Source organism: Zootoca vivipara, chromosome 2, assembly GCF_963506605.1.
Source record: "Zootoca vivipara chromosome 2, rZooViv1.1, whole genome shotgun sequence".
Classification (NCBI taxonomy): Eukaryota; Metazoa; Chordata; class Lepidosauria; order Squamata; family Lacertidae; genus Zootoca; species Zootoca vivipara.
The window spans coordinates 123,341,642-123,363,311 of record NC_083277.1 but is presented as its reverse complement, the minus strand read 5'-3'; the positions used below and the strand labels follow the sequence as shown (position 1 = coordinate 123,363,311).

The following is a 21,670-nucleotide window of genomic DNA, read 5'->3' as shown; positions in this document are numbered from 1 at the left end:
GGAAAAACTGGGTCCCTTCGTGGTCGCCAAATTGAGGTAAAATTTTAGCTGGTTCCTATGAACCCAGAGAAATGGATCCTGACCCAGGGAGAGCCCAAGGATCCAGGCAAGCAGGCACGATGTTGCCGCTGGCCGTAGAATGACAGAGACCAAACTAAGGCTGTCAAAAGCAAAGTATAGTTTATTAAAGAATAAAAAACTGTTGCAACAGGGTCCTTCCACTCACGTAGCAGCACGGAGTGAAGAACCTAGAACAAAGGAAGGTTGACAGTTTTATAGGTTTTTCTGTACATGTTACACAATTGTATGAAAGGCGATAAATGGATTTGGGAGGAGGGCTATCCGGTGAGGACAAACAAGTTGATAGTCCTTGATGAGGAAAAACAAAAGGTGGCAGTTCCTGGTGATAGTCCAGTTGATGCTTATGTACATTCCTTTATTGTTTCAGGCAACTGGTTGGAGATGCGGCAGATGTCAGCGATATCAAAATCTAAATAAAGTTGTTTTTCTTCCTTGAGCTTGTGTATTAGTGTCATTTTGTCAAAGACTGGCTAGGTGGCAGTGTGGGATAAGGAATGCCAAGGTGGAAAGCGCAGAGAGTAAAAAGTCCATAGGATATATAGGAATTCATATAAAGTTGTCCATAAACATATACTGAGCCACGGAGCATACAAAAGTTAATAGAAATGAAGCTTGCGGGAACGTTTTGTCTAGTGGATACAATATCAATTGAAAGGTATCAAAAGTTACACTTTAAGGCTGTTCTGGGAAGGAGTTATACAATCATTGTAGCGGGAAGGAGGGAACACAGTGGATACATAGCAACTTCGTATTGACATTTTCAAGGAACGTTTTGACAGCTTGTAACATGGTTAAAAAAATACAACGAAATCTCAGCCTAGGAGAGGGCATGGAGAAAAAGCTTTGGCTATACAGTATAAAACAATTAGTCCTTTTAATTGACATAGTTTATTAACACAGGATCGGTTGCGTTTCCTGGAACCGATAATCTCTTCTGGGAGGGAGACGGAGACGCTTCGTCAGCAGCCAGAACGGGATTTTTGTGTAATGATCGTGATAGCTTGTCATTCCAGACATCCTGACTTGGTTTTTGTTATGTGTGCCCTTCTAGGGTGTTGATAGCAGGGTTTATGATAATCGTGGAATGTTTACTAGGGTGGAGAGCATCCTAGGGCAAGTCTGGGCAAGAAGGGATTATTCCTTCCCTTGGTTCAGGCAGTTTCCCCTTTGACCTGATTCCCGATGTCAGGTAGAAATATGGCTTCTGTGTGGGCAATGAGTGTGTCCCCTCTCTGTTCATTTCTGGACCCCTTAAACGTGGATTGTGTACCCCGATTTCTATTTCACCGCCATTGGGCAAAGCTTAAACAAACAGGGCATGCAATACTACATTGCTAATATTTATTATAGGGTAATCACATGAAGATGGCCATAAATAAATGTGTTGTAAAATACAGAAGAGGGCACAGAGCTGCAGCAAGTTGTTAAACAAACACAGAAACGGCCATTTTTATTATTTTTTATTTTCTTCAAATGCTGCTGTAGCATCACTCAGCAGCCTGAATTCGCAGATCTGCACATGATCCATCCCCACCTCTGTGGACTCCCAGGCCTTCCTCTCCCCTTCGGGCGATTCTGCACCATTTACAAAGTTTCAGACATGCACAGGATTGTGCCACAAAGCAGCTTTGCTAGGTATTTTTGAATGACACAGATGCTTTTTGATGGAAGTTTTTTTGAACAGGTTTGCCTGCTTTCTTCATGGCCTGCTCCTGAGACTTTAACAGCAGACTTGCCGACAGAAATCAAGCAACGGAAGTTTGTCCTGCCACAAGAAACAAATGTGAGGAATTGGCTGCCTTTGTGTGTGAGCCAGAGTGCTGTTGAACACCCGGGAATAGTAGAAATAAAAGGTAGCAGGCCTTGTTCAAAAGAACTGCCCTCGAATGGGCACACTGTTTACTGAAAATTAGAGTGTGACAGGGAGTCGACTTATTCACTTTTATTTTAAAAGGGTATCTGGAATTGACAGGATATTACTGGGTCTGGAGGTAATCCATCGATTTATGAATTACTAAAGGGGATTGTCTGCTTGTCGGATCTAAAGGTGAGGCAAAAGGGGGTGAAATTGCAGCCAGTTTAGTTAGAACAAGGGTTCCTAAAGGGCAGCGCCTGGACCATCCGGGGGCCCTGAGCTTCGTTCACGTGATCCATGGCATCTCGGTGGATTTGTGGTTGAAGGTGGAAGCTGGCACATCAATTGCATTAAATACTCATATTGTTTATTAATTATAAGTTTATTTTATTATATTGTTACAATTTAAATTCTGTAGAATTCAAATTGTAATACAGTAACATACAATATTTAAGAAATAAAAGAAGCAAAAAAACAAGAGTTAGAAACCATGTAGCACCTAGCACAGTGCATTGCCATGGCTATAACGGGCAGAGAGGGTTGCGTGGTCTGCCAAGAATGCTTAGCTTAGTGGTCTTGGGGGAGGGAAGCGTGGGGACCACTGGTTTGCAGGGGTCAGCAAACTTTTTCAGCAGGGGGCCGGTCCACTTTCCCTCAGACCTTGTGGGGGGGGCGGACTCTATTTTGAAAAAAGTATGCCCCACAAATTCCTATGCCCCACAAATAACCCAGAGATGCATTTTAAATAAAAGGACACATTCTACTCATGTGAAAACATGCTGATTCCCGGACTGTCCACAGGCCGGATTGAGAAGGCGATTGGGCTGCTTCTGGCCCCCGGGCCTTAGGTTGCCTACCCATGGTTTAGAGGATAGTTTGAAAGTTCAAAATAGTTTTCCATTTGAGAGGTGGACTGATAGCAACCAAATGAAATTCAACGAGGACTAGCATTCAATGTTTACACACAGGAAAAGAGAGCCAAAAAGAGAAGTATAAGACGCATCATTTGTTTTAATAGTACCTTAGAGCAGATGCCTTTTCTGCTCAGAGCACATGCCAGCAACCAGCAGGGTTGGCATTGGGCCACGCAGCTATTTTCAGTGCCACTGCTGACCAGTGGGACATAAAAAGCAAGAAGACATAACTCTACCCACAAGCAAATGCAGAGTGGATCCCCCCACCCCCCACAGAAAAACTTCAAGGAAGTCCCCATACAGCAGGGGGGGTGGGCTTGGGAAGAAGTCGTGGGAGATCTTCCGGATGGACCTGAGCCACAACATGCTTCCCCCCCCCCCCAGCAGTTAACCACAAGCATCCAGAGGACTTTTCAATCAATGTTTCACAATGGCAGCTGTTGTGCTGATCCTTCTAGTTTATCTGGGTTATCAGCAAGCAGTGTAGGGGTAAGTAAGGTCTCTCTCTGGTGCCCCAGTTTTGAGTGTCAATGACCCACAGAATATGGCACATAGGAAAGCAGAAAGCAGCTTTCGAGCGAGTCAGCCCTTGGTCCATCTAGCTCTATATTGTCCCTGGTATGTCCCGCAGAGGATCCTAAGGTCCGTGAATAATAATAGCTTAAGGGTCCCAGGCCCTAAAGAAGCCAGATTATCCTCCCCCAGGGCCAGGGCTTTTTGAGTGATGGCTCCGACCTGGTGGAATGCTCTGTCTCACGAGACTAGGGCCCTGCAGGACTTGATTTCCTTCCGCAGGGCTTGTAAGACAGAGCTATTCTGCCTGGCCTTCAATTTGAATTAGCCTGATCCTCCATTCCCCCTTCCCTTTCCTTTTTCTATGAAGAAACCCTTCTGGGACCCCACATTTAAACTCTTCCCTGGTCTCCTTGCTGGCCCTAGCAGGACCAACCTGGCCAGTTAGCCTTGGCGATCACTTGATGTTTACTGAACTAGGTTCCCCCCCAAAAAAATGACCCTGAATTTTTGAATTTTATTGACATTGATGCTGCATTTATGTTGTATTTTATGCTGTTTTAAAGCTATTTTTAAAGTCGCATTTTAATCAATGTTTTATATTTGCTGTTAGCCGCCCTGAGCCCGGTTGTTAAACCGGGAAGGGTGGGGTATAAATAAAAATTATTATTATTATTATTATTATTATTATTATTATTATTATTATTATTATGGCTCCCTAGTTTCAGACAGACCTTCCTGGAGATGCCAGGGATTGAACCTGGGACCTTATGCATACAAAGCAGATGTTCTGCCCCTGCCCTACAGCCCACCTGGAAGCATCATTTGGATCTTCTTCTTCTTCTTCTTCTTCTTCTTCTTCTTCTTCTTCTTCTTCTTCTTCTTCTTCTTCTTCTTCTTCTTCTTCCACTCGTAGCCGAGTAAGATTGTCTTTCATAAACATGATTTTAACAATGGGTCCGTGGAGGCCAATTCTGGATCCACACGTCCTTGCACAGTGGGGACATTGGTTTCCGGGCGGGAGTTGATCACGGTGTGGATTTGCCAAGTGTGCCTTCCTCTTAGCATGTTTCTCCCTTGCGTCCTGAGATCGAGTTTCTTCAAAGCCCATGACACCTTTGGTAAAGGCTGTTCTCCAACCGGAGCACTCGCAGGCCAGTGTTTCCCAGTTGTCAGTGTTTATACTACACTTTTTAAGATTTGCCTTGAGACAGTCTTTAAACCTCTTTTGTTGACCACCAGCATTACGCTTTCCATTTTTAAGTTTGGAATAGAGTAGTTGCTTTGGAAGACGATAATCAGGCATCCGCACAACATGACCAGTCCAACGAAGTTGATGTTGCTTCAACACTGGTGATATTTGCTTCTTCCACTACACTGATATTAGTTCGCCTGTCTTCCCAAGTGATGTGTAAAAATTTTCGGAGACATTGTTGATGGAATCTTTCGAGGAGTTGGAGATGGCGTTAATAAGTGGTCCATGTTTCACAAGCATATAGTAAGGTTGGTAGTACAATAGCTTTGTAAACAAGCACTTTGGTTTCCCTACAAATGTCCCGGTCCTCAAACACTCTGCACTTCAATTGGGAGATTGGATCTGAATGGAGAAATGCTGACAGATGAGCTGATGTGATCAAGAAACAAAGAGGGAGGAAACAGGTAAGGCAGGTGTGAGGGACAGGGGATATCGCGAAGTCCCTCCCCTCCTGAGTTCAAGCCAATCACCGAGCACAGGGGAAAGCAGAGAGAGTTCCGATTCCAGTGGGGAAGCAGGAAGTCGTGTCCGAGGCTCAGGCAAGGTAGAGGAGCCAGGGTCCCAGGTGGGACAGGAAGGGGCGAATAAGGGGGGGAGACCCATCCCCCCAACGCCAGAACTACGCAGAAAGAGGAGGGGAAAGAGGATGGGTTTGCCAAAGCTTTTGTGTTGGAGAAAGACGCGCCAAAAGCCATTAGGAGGTTCTGAAACCGACTGATCACATCACTCCGTGTAAATAGCAATGACTTCAGCACTGTAAATACGCAGCACCAATAAAAGAATAAAATGCAGAGCTGCGTAGCGTCGTTACTCTGAAGTAGTCCACTCCGGCCACTGTGACAGCAACCTCCTAATCCTTTTTGGGCTACTTTGGAGTTGCCGGGATGAGCGTGTCAGAGGCGGAGAGATGGCGGCAGATCGCGGAGCAAGCCCAGCAAGAACTGCAGCAGCTGTCGCTGCAGGCGCAGGGGGAATTGAAGGCAGCTAAAGAAGAGACTAAGAAGGTCCAGGACGACCGGCTACAACTTGCGGAACAGGTGAGAGCGCTACAGGAAAGAGAGCAGGAATTAAGGGCGGTGGCGGTAGACCTCCAAAACAAGCTGGATGCAGAGAAAAACAAGGCGGGAGGGGCACCCCAAGTCCAAGTGCTGCCAGGAAGGAGAGCTGGGACGCTAGTAAGCAAGTTCAATGGAGACCCGAGGGAATATCAGGGCTTTGAGACTGAGATTGTGTATGCTCTTGAGCTGCACCACGCTGAGTTCCCTGATGATGAGCACCGGGTAGCGTTTATTGTGGAGCACCTTACCGGGGCAGCCAGGGAGTGGCTAAGACCGTTAATCGCAACAAAGAATCCTTGCATGAAGAATGTCAAACTATTTCTAGAAGGTTTGAAAACGATGTATTCGTCCGATAGTCATATGGACCAGACTAAGGAGGAACTTCATAATTTACGCCAAGGAAATATGACAGTTCGCGCGTATTGGGCGAAATTCACCATGCTGGTGCACAGATTGGGGTGGGAACTAGAGTCACCCCCAATGCAAGCGGCGTTCTACTTGGGGTTGCATGAGGAGGTGAAGGATGAGCTCTCGAGAGGTCCAAAGCCCAGTAATATGGATCAGCTGAGCAAAGCGGCTCTGGCGGTGGGGGTGAGACAGGAATCCCGGTGGAGCGACAAGCAAGCAACGCGCGCAAAGCGGGCTTGGTTCCCACGGTCGCAGGAGAAGCCACTCCCCCAACAACCCTTTCAAGCCACGCCTGGGGCCAGTCAGGACCAGGAACCCATGCAGATTGATAGCGCGCGCGCGGGGGCTTTTCAAACCCCAGCGGCGCCAAGACGCAAGGAGGGAAGGGGTGGGAATTGCTTTCTCTGCAACTCCCCTCAGCATCTCGTCAGAGACTGCCCACATCGCAGGGAGTGGCAAGGAAAGGCGGGAACGGTTGTGCCCTCCCCCACTGACGCAGCACCACAGCAGGGAAACGGGAAAGCCTGGCTGCAGGAGACAAGGGGCAGCAGCCAGGCACAGTCAGCAGACAACAGCCCCAGCCCACCCACCCGCACAGAGAGGAGCAGAGCCAGCCCACCCCTCCCAGAGCAGGAGTGGTTCTAGAAGTGACGCTCACGCTCCCAAATGGCTATCCCCTGACGGTCCTCGCCCTAATTGACAGTGGTGCCTCAGCCAACTTCTTCTCGAGAAACTTTGCAGAAGAGCACCAGATCCAGCTTCTGCAGCTGGATTTTCCCCTGCACGTGGCAACCATTGACGGCAGAGAGCTGCTGGGAGGGGCCATCACTCATCAAACCCCCCCCCATGAGAATGACGGTGGGAAGGCACTCAGAGACACTGGCATTCAACGTCACCACCATCTCAGACCCCCCCATCGTCTTGGGCATGAGCTGGCTGGCGCGCCACGACCCCTCCATCAGTTGGCACCAGAGATGCATCACTTTTGGATCGGACTTTTGCCTGGAACATTGCATGCAGCACCAACCAGGGGAGGGGCCTCCCATAGCCACGGTGGCCACCATGCACGTCAAAGGGGGTGAGGCGATACCCAAGCCGTACTGGGACCTGCAGGAGGTCTTCAGCGAAGCGGAGTCCGACCACCTACCCCCACACAGGCCTTTTGACTGCCAGATCAACCTGGTGCCAGGGGCAACTATACCCCCAGCCAAGCTGTACGCCATGTCAGACCAGGAACTGGAGGATCTGCGCGCTTTCATCGACAAGAACCTCAAGCGGGGGTTCATCAGAGAAAGCAAGGCAGCAGGGGGCAGCCCGGTCTTCTGGGTGGACAAGAAAGACACGCAACAGCGCCGTCTTGTGGTGGATTTTAGACGGCTGAATTCAGTGACAGAGCCAGTGGCTTTCCCCATGCCCAGAGTGGATGATCTCCTGACAGCGGCACGCAGGGGCAAGATTTTCACCAAGCTAGACCTGAGGGGGGCGTACAACTTGATCAGGATCCGGGAAGGCGATGAATGGAAAACCACGATGTTCACGCCTCTGGGCTCTTTTGAACATCTGGTGATGCCCTTCGGGTTGCAAGGGGGCTCAGCATGCTTCCAGGCCTTCATGCACCACGTCCTGGGGTCCCTCCTCTTCAGGAAATGCTTGGTCTTCCTGGATGACATCCTTATCTATTCCGATGACCCAGTGCAGCATGTGAAAGATGTCAGGGAGGTGTTGCAGCGCCTGAAGGAGAACCACCTGTATGTGAAGCTGGAGAAGTGCAAGTTTCACACCAAGGAGGTGGACTTCCTGGGCTACAAGCTGTCAGACAAGGGGCTGGCGATGGACAAAGACAAGGTGCAGGCCATCCTGGACTGGCACAGCCCCAGGACGCGCAAAGATGCCCAACGCCTACTAGGCTTCGCCAACTTCTACAGGAAGTTCATCAAGAACTTCTCTCGCGTTACGGCTCCCATCACTGACTGCCTGAGAGGCAAGCAGAAGTTCAGGTGGACACCAGAGGCGCAAGCAGCGTTTGAAAGCCTCAAGAGGGTGTTCGCCTCAGACCAGAACCTGTTCCACGTGGTTCAGGACGCGCCCCTACGCGTGGAGACAGATGCTTCTGATAAAGCTGTGGGCGCCATTTTGTTGCAACTGGATGCCAACAGAGAGTGGAGACCCTGTGCCTTCTTCTCCAGGAAGTTGACCCAGCCAGAGCGAAACTACACGGTGTTTGATCGGGAACTTCTTGCGATCCACGCTGCGTTCCAGCACTGGAGACACTTCCTGGTGGGCGCCAAGCACCCCATCCAGGTGTGCACAGACCACAAGAACCTGGAGTTCTGGAGAACTGCCAGGGTGCTCAACCAGCGGCAGATACGGTGGGCAGAGTTCTTCTCGAACTTCAACTTCTCCATACACTACATCCCGGGAGAGCAGAATGTCAGGGCGGATGCCCTCTCCCGCAAGCCAGAGTACATGGAGGAGGAGGCGCCACCGGCACCCAGGCACATTTCCCCCCCGTCAGCATGGTCCTGCGGAGCAGCAGTGGTGAGCGAGGCGGAACTCACAGCACTGACGGCAGCGGATGAATTTGCCAACCGCATCTTCAGAGAACTGAGAAGGGGGGGGGGAGCAGGCAAAAGACTTTGCAGAACGCAGGGGGCTGCTTTTCTACAAGGGTGCACTGTACCTGCCCACCACCCAGCTTAGACGTACGGTCCTCAAGCAGATGCACGACAACCCAACGGCGGGTCATTTTGGGAGGGACAAAACCGCTCACCTAGTCATGAGACACTTCTGGTGGCCAGGGGTGCGGGAGGATGTGAGGGATTATGTAAGGGGCTGTGACACCTGCCAGCGGGCAAAGGTGGTCAGAGCGCCACCAGCAGGTTTGCTGGAGCCCTTAGCCACACCGCACAGGCCGTGGGAAGTAGTGTCCATGGACTTCATCACAGACCTGCCGTCGTCCAGGGGCAAGACCGCAGTGTTGGTGGTGGTGGACCTCATGTCCAAAATGTGCCACTTTATACCGTGTGCCAGGGCGGTCTCTGCAGAAGAGACAGCCAAACTGTTTGTGGATCACGTATTCAGACTGCATGGATTACCTTTAAGGGTTATTTCGGATCGTGGCCGCCAATTTGTTTCCAGGTTCTGGCGGCGGCTCATGAACCTCCTGCAGGTGGAGGTCAGCTTGTCGACGGCTAGACACCCGCAGACCAATGGACAGGCGGAGAGGGTCAACGCCATTCTGCAGCAGTACCTGAGATGCTACGTCAGCCAGCGGCAAACGGACTGGGTGGATCGCCTGCCACTGGCAGAATTTGCCTACAACAATGCGGTGCACGTCTCCACAGGGGTGTCGCCCTTTAAGGCCAATTACGGGCGTGACCTCAGATCTTTCCCAGAGAGGGAGGGGGAGGAGGAGGAGGAGGGCCCACAGGCTGAGGATTGGGCAGAGGAACTGGAGACGGTGCACCAGCAGCTCAGAGAACACTTGGAGAGAGCCAAGGAAGCGTACAAGAAGGGGGCAGATCGCCACAGGCGACTGGGGGAGGTCATTAGGGTGGGGGACAAAGTTTGGTTGTCCTCGGAGGGCCTTCCCATCAGAGGGCGATGCAAAAAGCTGGCGCCCAGAAGGTTGGGCCCCTTCACGGTCACGCAACAGGTCAACCCGGTGGCATACAGGCTGGCACTGCCAGAGGACATGAGGGTGCACCCTGTGTTTCATAGATCGCTGCTGTCGCCGTACAGGGAAAGCAGCAGGCTCCGAGACAGCGAACAAACCCCTGAGGGAGGGGGGGAGAGGGAAGGCAGGGAGCAACTCAATGAGGCCACGGCCATCCTGGATTCAAGGTGGGGGGTGGGGGGACTGGAGTACCTCATGGCATGGGAGGATGCTCCACCGTCCCAGAATGAATGGGTCCCAGCCACTCAGATACAGGAGGAATTCCTGGTAGAAGAATTTCACGCCCTCTTTCCCCATAGACCCAAGCCCTGGCACATGGAAAGGGAGGGGGAGGGGGAGGAAGCACGGGAGAGCAGTTCACCATGGCGCTGGGAAGCGGAGTTTGAGGAACCAGAGGATGAGGTATGGGTGTCACCGAGATCCACCCAGTCAGAGGAAGGAGCAGATTGGCAGAACATTTTTACCCCCACCAGCTCTGACGCCACGGACTTTTTGGGATTCCCATCCTCCCAGGCGGAAGGGGGGGGCTCGCAGGACTGGGGGGAGGTGTTCACACCAACGGGCTCGGAAAGCACTGAGTTCTTAGGCTTCCAGTCATCACCGACACCTGGGGGGGACCTGGGGAGGGGTGAAGGAGAGCTTGGGAGGGGGGTGGATGTGAGGGACAGGGGATATCGCGAAGTCCCTCCCCTCCTGAGTTCAAGCCAATCACCGAGCACAGGGGAAAGCAGAGAGAGTTCCGATTCCAGTGGGGAAGCAGGAAGTCGTGTCCGAGGCTCAGGCAAGGTAGAGGAGCCAGGGTCCCAGGTGGGACAGGAAGGGGCGAATAAGGGGGGGAGACCCATCCCCCCAACGCCAGAACTACGCAGAAAGAGGAGGGGAAAGAGGATGGGTCTGCCAAAGCTTTTGTGTTGGAGAAAGACGCGCCAAAAGCCATTAGGAGGTTCTGAAACCGACTGATCACATCACTCCGTGTAAATAGCAATGACTTCAGCACTGTAAATACGCAGCACCAATAAAAGAATAAAATGCAGAGCTGCGTAGCGTCGTTACTCTGAAGTAGTCCACTCCGGCCACTGTGACAGCAGGCATCCCCAAGCTGTGGCCTTCCAGATGTTTTGGCCTACAACTCCCATGGTCCCTAGCTAAGAGGACCAGTGGTCAGGGATGATGGGAACTGTAGTCCAAAACATCTGGAGGGCCGAAGTTTGGGGATGCCTGAGGTAAGGGAATTATACAGACAAGGTGGCAGGGCCGGCTCACCCATTGGGTCTAGTGGCGCAGGGCGCTGAGGGGCGCCCCAACAAGTGAGGGAGCTGCGCGGCGGCCTCCCTTTTGCCTCCTCCTGCATGCCTGCCACCCGCGCCGCTCGGGAGAGCAGGGAGGTCAGCGAGTGGAGCAGGGGCACTAGGACCCTGTTCCGCTCTGCAGCACCAGGGTCATCCCTCACCCCGGCGCTGCGTTTCATTGGTAGAGGCGACGCCACATGGCAGCAGCTCTACCAATGAAACGCAGCGCCAGGGTCATCCCTGTTGGCAGGAAGGCTCGGATGCCATCCCGCAGTCTGGGGCTCTTCACGCTGGCTCCATGGCACCCATCTGGCCTCCTTCCCTCCGTCCTTCCCTCCATGCTGAGGCGGCCGGGGGATAGCGAGCGGCATCGGCTGTGCCCAAGTAACCGGGAGGGGGGTGGTGCTGGGCTTGTTTCCCTGTCTCCGTCCTTCCACCCGGTTTGGGGCGGCACATGGGCGTAGGCAGGGGGGCAGGAGGGGGCAATTGCCCCCCCTAGAAGCAGGGCCGCTGGCCAGCCTGCCCCGCTGCCCGTCCGGTGCCGTCTCCCTTCTCCCTGGCTGGCTGTGGAGCGGGCGGAGGGAAAGCCAGGCAACCGCTTTGCGCGGCTCTGGGGCTTTCCCTCCACCTGCCCTGGCGATTGCAGAGGGGGAGAAGGGAGTCGGAGCAGCCCGATTTCGGGCTGATCCTGGCTCCCCCTCACCCCTGCCAATCGCGGAGGGGGAGAAGGGAGTCGGAGCAGCCCGATTTTGGGCTGATCCTAGCTCCCCCTCGCCCCTGCCGATTGCGGAGGGGGAGGAGGGAGTCGGAGAAGCCCGATTTCGGGCTGATCCTGGCTCCCCCTCGCGCCTGCCGATCGCGGAGGTGGAGGAGGGGATCGGAGCAGCCCGATTTCGGGCTGCTCCGATCCCCTCCTCCCCTCCGCCATTGCCGGGGCGGGAGGAGGGAAAGCTGGCAAGGGAAAAGGGCCCGCCCCTTGCCCCCCCCGATTTTCATCCTGGCTATGCCCCTGGGGCGGCAACTGACTGACTGACTGAGGCTGCTGGGCTCTGCTAACGCAGCAGCCAGTGCAGCGCCAAAACCTGGCTGGGTGGCGGCTCACCTGAGGCGCATGGACTCGGTGTCCAGGTGTGGTGGTGGAGGCGGCAGCAGTGGCGCTCGACCCGCACGCTCAGTGCAAGGCCGGGACTGGAGAGGTAAGAGTGCAGCGCGTGTGGAAAGTACAAGCGCCCAGGGGAGCAGGGCCAGGCAGCATTCAGGTATGCGGCCGCAGGAGCTGAGGGGACAGGAGCTGCTGGGATCCTGCCTCTTCCAGCCTGCCTGGTAGTGTGTGGATTGTCCTCCTGGGCCGGGGCTATTTTTATGACTTGCTGCAAGTGAGGAGAGGGGCTTGTTTGCAGCCTGCCTTTCTTGGCCTTGCCCAAAGGAAGCTGGAAAGACTGGGGGGGGGTCAACTCTGGGAATTGGGGGGGGGAGCACCGGAGGGATCTTCGCACCAGGGCGTCGGGTATCCTTAAGATGGCCCTGCAAGGTGGTGGGTGAAAGTCCCTCACATCTCCCATGTGTTTCCATAAATCAACATCTGGCATCATATGCTGGCCTTGCTTGAGATACAAGGTACCCCGACACCTAGATCAGCTCTCTGTTTTCAGGCTGGAGCTGCATTTGGATAATATTTCCTGCCACTCTTTTTGGTCCTAGAGCTATTGGGGTGTGCAGATCAGCCAGGCGGAAGGAGGGGACAACAGTTGCAGCCCTTTGACTCCCAAACCCAGTCTTCTTTATGAAATAAAGAGAACCTGAGCTAAACGGAGGCTGTAGCCTTTGAAACCTCTCATTTATGTTCCAACAGCTCAAATGTTTCAAAAATTAGTGTCCTGTAATGCCTAGGAAGAGGTGGGGCTGTGCGCAATTTGTGGGAAGGGTTGCCACAGAGCATGGTGTGCTGGTCAGCTGTTAGACTTGTGTGTGTGTGTGTGTGTGTGTGTGTGTGACTGTCAGTGCATGTGGAGGGTTGGAGAGAGGAAGGAGGAGAGGGTTGTCACTGGCTACTAGCCACAAAGGCTAAGCTTTTCCCTCAAAGTCGGAGGCAGCAAAGTTTGTGAAGTCCAGCAGCTGGAAACCAGAGGAGGGGGGCGAGTGTGCCCTTGTGCTCAGATCCTGCCTGCTGGTTTCCCAATGGTTGGCCACTGTGAGAACATGATGCTGAACTAGATGGGCCATTGGCCTGATCCAGCAAACTCTTCTTATGTAGTCTGAGAGAGTGAAAGGGTAGCAATTGCTGATAAAATATACAAATCCCTAAAGGTGCATGGTCTCAGCTTGTAAGATGTGCATCCATTATCTGGATCTTGGTTTATCAGTGTGGTGGGGAGCCTGTGCCCGCCAGATGTTGTTGAACTCCAGCTTCCATCAGCTGTGGCCAGCATGGCTATTGGTGAGGGATGATGGGAGTTGTGGTCCTGCAACATCTGGAGGGCCAGGGATTCCCCACCTCTGATTCCACAGCTGCAGCCCAACAGAGCAAGGCTCTCGGAGAGCTCTCCTTCTCCAGTCCCAGAAGCAATGCAAGCTGCTCATTAGCCCCTCCTGAAAGCCAAGTGAGGTATTTGGAAGAGAACAACGTAGCTCATCTCTCACTACAAGGATCCATTCACAAACAGTGGAGAGCCATGGCTTAAGCAGCTGGTCGTTTGGATCTCCCACATCAGCACACCCTTTTAAAGTGTCCACATGTCCTGCTAATCAATGAGGTAATCTGGAAAAGAAACACAAGAGACTTTCTAAAAGCAGTTTGGCGTAATCAGCTTAATTTTTCCAGGGGTCATTTGTGGAAGCACCGAGCAACCTGTGCAGATTTGTCCCTGTGCACAACTGTCAGGCATCCATGACAGACTCTTGAGACTGAAGAAGAAAACGCAGCCAGTTTCTTGTAAGCAGCTGTTCAGAGTTACCGTTATCCACAGCCAGCTCTTACTTCCGTACCCTTTCAAACCTCCAGCTGCACTGGTCCCCCAGCCAGAGTTTCTGATAGCTCCAGCCCTGCTTAGAGCAGCCATTAAAAGGAGCCCCAAACATTTTAGTAATTGAGGACCGGAAGCCGACTGGAGATGCCACTTCACAATCAACTGGGAAGTTGTCCTGCACGTCTAAACAGAAATGGAAGTGATCTGAACAAGACCAGTGACCCCATCCATTTCAGTGGGGTTTGCCCTGCGAGTAAATGCCAGTGGGTCATTTGCCCACGAGGCTGATCTGCCTGCTCTTAATGGTACCTAGGCTCCACTCCAGCTCACTTTGGGGTTATCATTAGTTTATACATACATACATACATACATACATACATACATACATACATACATACATACATACATATCCCACCTTTTCATCAGACAGGGGCTCAAGACAGCTGACAGATAGAAACAGGCAAAAACATAATGGGGGGGGGGCAGTAATTAAAAAGCAATTAAACCCTAATAGCATCAAACCACCATAGCCTGGTAGCAGAATTGCACAGCTCCTGGTCTTCCAGTGGGGCTTGTCTAGGAAAACCTCCTGCTCTGTTGCACCCAGTGTATGAATGATGGGACCTAAAATCTGGGGAGGGGCTGAAGCTCAGGGGTAGAACCTCTGCTTTGCGGGTGGTCAGTCCCAAGTCCCATCCCTGCCACCTCCAGTGAAAAGGCTAAAGCAGCAGGTGAGGGGGAAGAAACACAGACGTGCAGCCGCCAGTCAGAATAGTTGAGCCTCGATTGAGTTCCCTCTATTTGTGCTTTAAGTGAAATGGGGGCAATAGTTTGGGAACTGGCAGGGACCAACCATCTCCCAAGGAGTATTTGCAAGCAGAAGACACAGAGAGAGACAGAGAGTTTGACTAAGCTAGGACAGCGTCAGGTGGTGGAACATTAATGCCTTGCAAGGCAGCAGAGTGCTGTGCTGTCTCCTTTGCCCTGTGCCATGTCGGATGTTGAGGAGCCCCTGGTGTTCTGCTGGAGGCTTTCGGTGCAGTTAAGCCATCTCATCTGCTGCCACAAGGCTGCCCTTCCTTCATGCCTACCAGGGATGAGGGAAGCTCATGTGGTGTTGTACGGCAGCTGCCATCACCCCTGACCATTGGCCATGCTGGCTCCCTATCCTTTCAGGTGCAAGTGGTGGGGACGGAATCAGCTGCAATCCGCCTGTACTACTTTACTGTCAAAGTGGGCTGTAAGAATCAGGGAGAACAGGACCCCCCCGCCTCTAATCAGGAGCAGCTCATCGGCCAGTAGTCATGAGAGCGCAGACTCGGCAGAGGCTAAGCAGGAAATAGGAAGAGGGGATCGGGGCTCTGACAACCTGAGCCCCACAGCCAGGAACAAAGGGAGAAGAGCAGGGGGGAAAGGGAAAACATGGAGCGCAGACCTTTACCCCCGGTTCCAGAATTAAGGAAAAGACGGAAAGGGAGGAGACTGTCCGTTCTGCACCTTTTATGTTGGAAAAGGGGGCGGAGAGGGGGGGGCAGTCCCGGATTCTGGATCGGACTGAACTGAGAAGACATCTTTCCTGACACCACCTTACACTGTACATAGAATGCACCAATAAAGATTGTTTAAAGACAAGCAGGTGCAGAGTCGTTACTCTAGAGTAGCCGTAATAACCTCTGACATGGGCCCTCCCTTTGTCTTGCCACTGCAGCCAAGCTCTCCCCCCCCCAGCATTTACCCTTTGTACTGGGTTGTGGTTCCACTGCTCCTTTGCCAACCTGGTGCCCTCCAGATGCTGTTGGGACTACAAGGCCCACCTAGAGAGTGTCAGGTTGAAAGGCTGCTTTCAGCCCCATCTGTCCTTGTCTCCTGATGGAGAATTGTCAGCCCTCCCTTTTCCCTTTAACCATTTTGCCCCATTCACAAAAATATTTTGGGCAGGCTCTTCTCACCAGTAGCCTAGGTCAGAGCCAAGTGCTCAACCTACTTCCAGGGCCAATCGAAATGTAGTTTGTCACACAGTTTGCCTTGGAGTGCATGATTTCTCTTTATCAAATAGCCAGCACTGTGTGTGTGTGTGTGCTCCCAAGCTAAACCTTAGTGAGGGGAAAGGGGGTATTTACAGAGGCTTACACACCCAGCCCCCTTTGCAGCATGCTCTCCCCCAGGAAGCTCACCTGGCATTACTTAACTAACGTTACTCCTGTACCAGGCAAAGACTTTCCACATCTCCTGCACCTTTTGATTAAGCCTTTCAAAGTAGTAGTAGTAGTAGTAGTAATAATAAGTAATAATAATAATTTTATTTAGTGTCTTTTATTATCATGTAAACTGATGCTTGGCTCATGTGTTCATTTTTCTGAGTTGCGCTGTTATATTGGATTGTTTTAAGATTGGATTGTTTTAAGAGTCTGCAGCAGCATTGGCAACCAACATATGCAATAGAACACAGTTTTTTATAAATCCCTTCCTGCCACAGTTCTGGTAAGAATCACTGCCTCCTTCCACAGTGAAAAGTGGTGAGAATGAATGGAATGGTGGAGCCCATGACATTCTCCGCCTGCCCTGAACAGCTTCTTCCAGTCACAACCACAGCAGGGACAACCTTCCAGAGTGTGTGCCTGTGCATGCACAACATAAGACTTACACAATAGTCTAGGCTCACCATCCCTTGGGAGTGAGGGCTGATCCTGTGCCTTTAACAGCAGCTTCTTCTGCAGACATTGACAGGGAACAGTCTTACCTCTATGCCATGAAAAGGGCCACCAGCTGGTAAGTGCAAGTCAGGCAGGAGGAGAGGCCAGTTCCCCCCCCCCCTGCTTGGGTGGCAACATGAGCAGAAGGGAGAAGGACAACTTGGCATCAGTTCACGCTAACCATATTATTCCAATCACTTTTGTCAGTCTACCAACACATTATTTTATTCTTGGCGTATATGATATATTAAAAAACCCTTCAGTTTTCCAGAGAAGGTGTTTGATGTGTGTGAAATTTACACAGTGGAAAAGAAGCACAGGTTCTTCCAACTCATATTTTTGCATGTTGCTGGGCTTACAGGGGCTGCTGGCTTTGGGACACCTGGGTTCAACTGGGCACACCTGGAAGAAGAAGAGCTGAAGCACAGTTAGCATCATCATCTCCATGAGGGGGTGGGCTGAGTTCAGCCCCCAAACTTCTGCCTGCTCTGCAATTATTCAAGGCCCAGGAGCAAACCTGCTGACTGACTCTTCACCCAGTGACTCTAAAGCTCCTCAAGGCCAAGCCTGTGGAGGGAAACAAGGGCATTTTACCCAGACAAGACCTCACGATGGAACCAGCCCTCTAACTGGGCATTGTGCCTCTGTTTCAACAATGCAGGGGGTCCATTTCCTACAGCAAATGAGTTGTGGGAGCAAACAAAGCCTGGGCAGAAGAATATGATACTTAGCAAGCTAAACTATTCACAGTCATCAGCTGGTGGGTGGCCAACACAGGACCTTCCACTTGTGAGACTACAAATCCCATCATCCCCAGTTAGCATGGGCAATGGGCAGGGATGATGGGAGCTGTAGTCCCACAACACCTGGAGGGCACCACACTATTTGAGCTTCAGCTAAGCTGCCAAACTCTACCTCTAAGCATCAACCTTCAAAAAAAAAAAGAGAGAGAAAAGAATATTTGCTCTTTGCATTCTTTCCTATTGCTGCTGTGGTGCTTGTTCCTAGATAGAACAGGACCATGAATTCAACCTAGTTGTTACGGTGGATGTTGCCAGAAAGACAGCTGGCAACTGGGCTATCTTGACCTGGAATTTCTGAGAGCATAAAATGCAGTGGGTGGTAGAGGTTGTAACAGATTATTGGAGAGTTTTGTGCAGTAGCAGAAGACGTGGGCTTTTGTGTCTCAGCCCTAGAATGGTCGTGCCAAGAAGGCAGGAATACTGAACAGTCTGGGGACAGAAAGTTCTTCACCCTACACAGAAACATTCTAGACGAGCACCTTGACATGGCAGGAGATGCTTCCCCTCAGCACAGCTTGCTTAAAACAGCACTGTACAAGAACAGAAAGGCAAGGATCCCAGGGGTTTCATTCCACCATTTTTCAAAGACTGCCCAAACATTTGTGTGCTTAAAAGAACTAGAAAAACAAGAGTCTGTCTTAAGAGCCCCCACCCCAGTGTTAAGAGACAGAGGGAGACTTGCTTGTTAGCCTGGGAAGGCAGAAGCTGTGGTGCAAACCAGTTTTGAACAGGTTCTTAACAGAGCAGCATTTTTAAGGTGCCTTTCAAGGTGGCATGCAAAGCAAGTGTGCTGATTCATTCCTTGGCTCTGTGAACAGTCACTGCATCCCAGATATGTGGTCTCTACAGCACCATCTGTCGGGGGGGGGGCGCACATCGTCACAGTTGGGCGCTACAAACCAAGATGGCTGCCCTCATCCACAGGTACAACAATGTCTCCTGATTAATAACCTTGGTCACAGCGCTTTCCCCAGTCGCACTGCAGCCATGGTCTCAAGACAGGCTGGTCTCCCATCGATTACCAAAAGTTGGCTTCAGACAACCAGCATGAAGGAGCCTGAAAATGGCAGATTAGAGTGTGGAGTCCATCACTGGGTGTCCATTCTGAGGCAATATCCTGTGCTCTGTGGTGCTGGACTTGACCGACGCAGGCGAGTACTTTGGCATCCTGTGACAGGCAAAGCAGAGAATCTTCCGGAAAGTGCTGCGCATCTCATTGTCCCGGTAGGAGTAGACGACAGCATTAATGAGTGAATTTATTTCAGCCAGAAGCAGGACATATTTCTCCACCGATAACACATCACAGGTTTCACAGCCAAGGCCGTCCAACAGGAGCACCACCTGTCCAGGGGTCCAGCAGATAACAAAGGCACCTAAGAACAGGAGAGAGGAATCTCTTTAGCATTTGGAAGAGATCAGAGGCCTCCTGGCTCCAAGGGACAGGACACTTATTTGATATGCTCAGCACTTTTTTAAAAAATGTGCAAAATGCTTGCATGGTGGAGGAACACACACTTCTGCTCCCACACTGCTCTGAAAGCAGCAGGAGGAGACACCCTTAGTGGTATTCCCCAGTTAAGAACAAGATTCTTGCAGCGGCCATTCCATCAGAGTTCAGCACAGAGAAAGGGCACAGGACAACCCCCTCAGCTCTGCTGCCAGGACCTCCAGCCATTCCTTGCTCACCATTGGTGCCTAGCTATGGCTGTTCCATTATATTATTATTATTATTATTATTATTATTACCTGCCCTTCACCAGCAGGTTACAATTAAAAATTCAGAATTAAAAACAGTTAGAACATACTAGGCTACATGAACAATTTCCATCCCAGCTGGTTCTAATACAAACTGTAACTTTTAAAAGAACTGCTACTTAAACTTGCATTTATGCTTCTCTCCCCATCCCTTTTTCCTTAAGTGTCAAGTCTTTTGCAGGGGCTGCCCGACTACTGATCTTTGTAAGTCGTTCTGGGAGCCTTTTCAGCTGGTGAGTGGAGTAAATGTGCTTCAAAGTGACAAAACCTGCAGAAATTCCCTCATCTCCATCCTTATGAAAAGCTGCAGGACCCCTTGTCTTCTTCTCATAACCTGGTAATCCTAGACAGCTGCTGGGTAAACTTTAAGAGGAAAAGACTAGAATTCTCCATCTCCTCTCATGCCTATCAGACTTTCATGGCCTTTATCAAGAGGTGTTTTTGCACTACTTTTTTATACAGTACATATATATTTAGTGTTGAATCTATCTCAAAAATAGGCTCCACAAAGTTGCAGCCCTTATCCTCAGATTGCCAACTGACCAGGGGAAAACATGTTCAAACCTGGATCTTGTGCCTCCCCAAAAGTAGAACCCAGCCAGGAAACGTTTTGACAACATGAAAATAAGCATCACCACCCCTCAAAATCACAAACAACCTGCCCTGCTCCTCTAAACACAAATAAGTGTGCCTGAAAAATATCCATGCAAGCCTCCCTGGTGATTCTTTTTCTACTCAAATTGAGGTTTATTACAGGACCCCACCCTGTTCTCAGCTGGAGCTCATTACCAAGTAATTGGGTGTCCTCCCCCCTCAAGCCATCATCCGGCCGCTCACTCTTCAAGCCTCCCCTCTTGCTTCTCTGCAGCCAAAGATGGAGAAGCTCTATACAGTCAGCAAAAACAAGACCTGGAGCTGCCTGTAACTCAGATCATCAGCTTCTTATAGCAAAATTCCAGCTTAAACTGAAGAAAGTAGGAAAAACCACTGGGCCAGTAAGATACAATCTAAATCAAATCCCTTATGAATACACAGTGGAAGTGAGGAACAGGTTTAAGGATTTAGATTTGGTGGACAGAGTGCCTGAAGAACTATGGATGGAGGCTCGTAACATTATACAGGAGGCAGCAACGAAAACCATCCCAAGGAAAAGGAAATGCAAGAAAGCAAAATGGCTGTCCAATGAGGCCTTACAAATAGCAGAGGAGAGGAGGCAAGCAAAATGCAAGGGAGATAGGGAAAGATACAGGAAACTGAATGCAGATTTCCAAAAAGAAGCAAGGAGAGACAAGAGGGTCTTCTTAAATGAGCAATGCAAAGAAATAGAGGAAAACAATAGAATGGGGAAAACCAGAGATCTGTTCAAGAAAATTGGAGATATGAAAGGAACATTTCGTACAAAGATTACCATAATCAAGGACAAAAGTGGTAAGGACCTAACAGAAGCAGAAGACATCAAGAAGAGGTGGCAAGAATACACAGAGGAATTATACCAGAAAGATATGGAGGTCTCGTACACCCCAGGTAGTGTGGTTGCTGACCTTGAGCCAGACATCTTGGAGAGTGAAGTCAAATGGGCCTTAGAAAGCACTGCTAATAACAAGGCCAGTGGAAGTGATGATATTCCAGCTGAACTATTTAAAATTTTAAAAGATGATGCTGTTAAGGTGCTACACCCAATATGCCAGCAAGTTTGGAAAACTCAGCAATGGCCAGAGGATTGGAGAAGATCAGTCTACATCCCAATTCCAAAGAAGGGCAGTGCCAAAGAATGCTCCAACTACCGCACAATTGCGCTCATTTCACACGCTAGCAAGGTTATGCTCAAAATTCTACAAGGCAGGCTTAGGCAGTATGTGGACCGAGAACTCCCAGAAGTGCAAGCTGGATTTCGAAGGGGCAGAGGAACCAGAGACCAAATAGCAAACATGCGCTGGATTATGGAGAAAGCTAGAGAGTTCCAGAAAAACGTCTACTTCTGCTTCATTGACTATGCAAAAGCCTTTGACTGTGTCGACCACAGCAAACTATGGCAAGTTCTTAAAGAAATGGGAGTGCCTGATCACCTCATCTGTCTCCTGAGAAATCTCTATGTGGGACAAGAAGCTACAGTTAGAACTGGATATGGAACAACTGATTGGTTCAAAATTGGGAAAGGAGTACGACAAGGTTGTATATTGTCTCCCTGCTTATTTAACTTATATGCAGAATTCATCATGCGAAAGGCTGGACTAGATGAATCCCAAACCGGAATTAAGATTGCCGGAAGAAATATCAACAACCTCAGATATGCAGATGACACAACCTTGATGGCAGAAAGTGAGGGGGAATTAAAGAACCTTTTAATGAGGGTGAAAGAGGAGAGCGCAAAATGTGGTCTGAAGCTCAACATCAAAAAAACCAA

General features: G+C 50.6%; 1 protein-coding gene across 4 annotated transcripts in view; it reads right to left on the bottom strand.

The window, feature by feature from the left end:
- Positions 1-12,091: 12,091 nt before the first annotated feature.
- The window catches only part of LPAR2 (lysophosphatidic acid receptor 2), a 60,134-nt gene continuing 50,555 nt past the window's right edge, over positions 12,092-21,670 (bottom strand). For all 4 annotated transcript variants that reach the window (XM_060272190.1, XM_035101727.2, XM_035101712.2 and 1 more), the window contains exon 3: positions 12,092-18,884. In XM_060272190.1, coding sequence (XP_060128173.1) covers positions 18,583-18,884 — 302 coding nt within the window. In that variant the 3' untranslated portion in view covers positions 12,092-18,582. The remainder of the gene's footprint in view (positions 18,885-21,670) is intronic.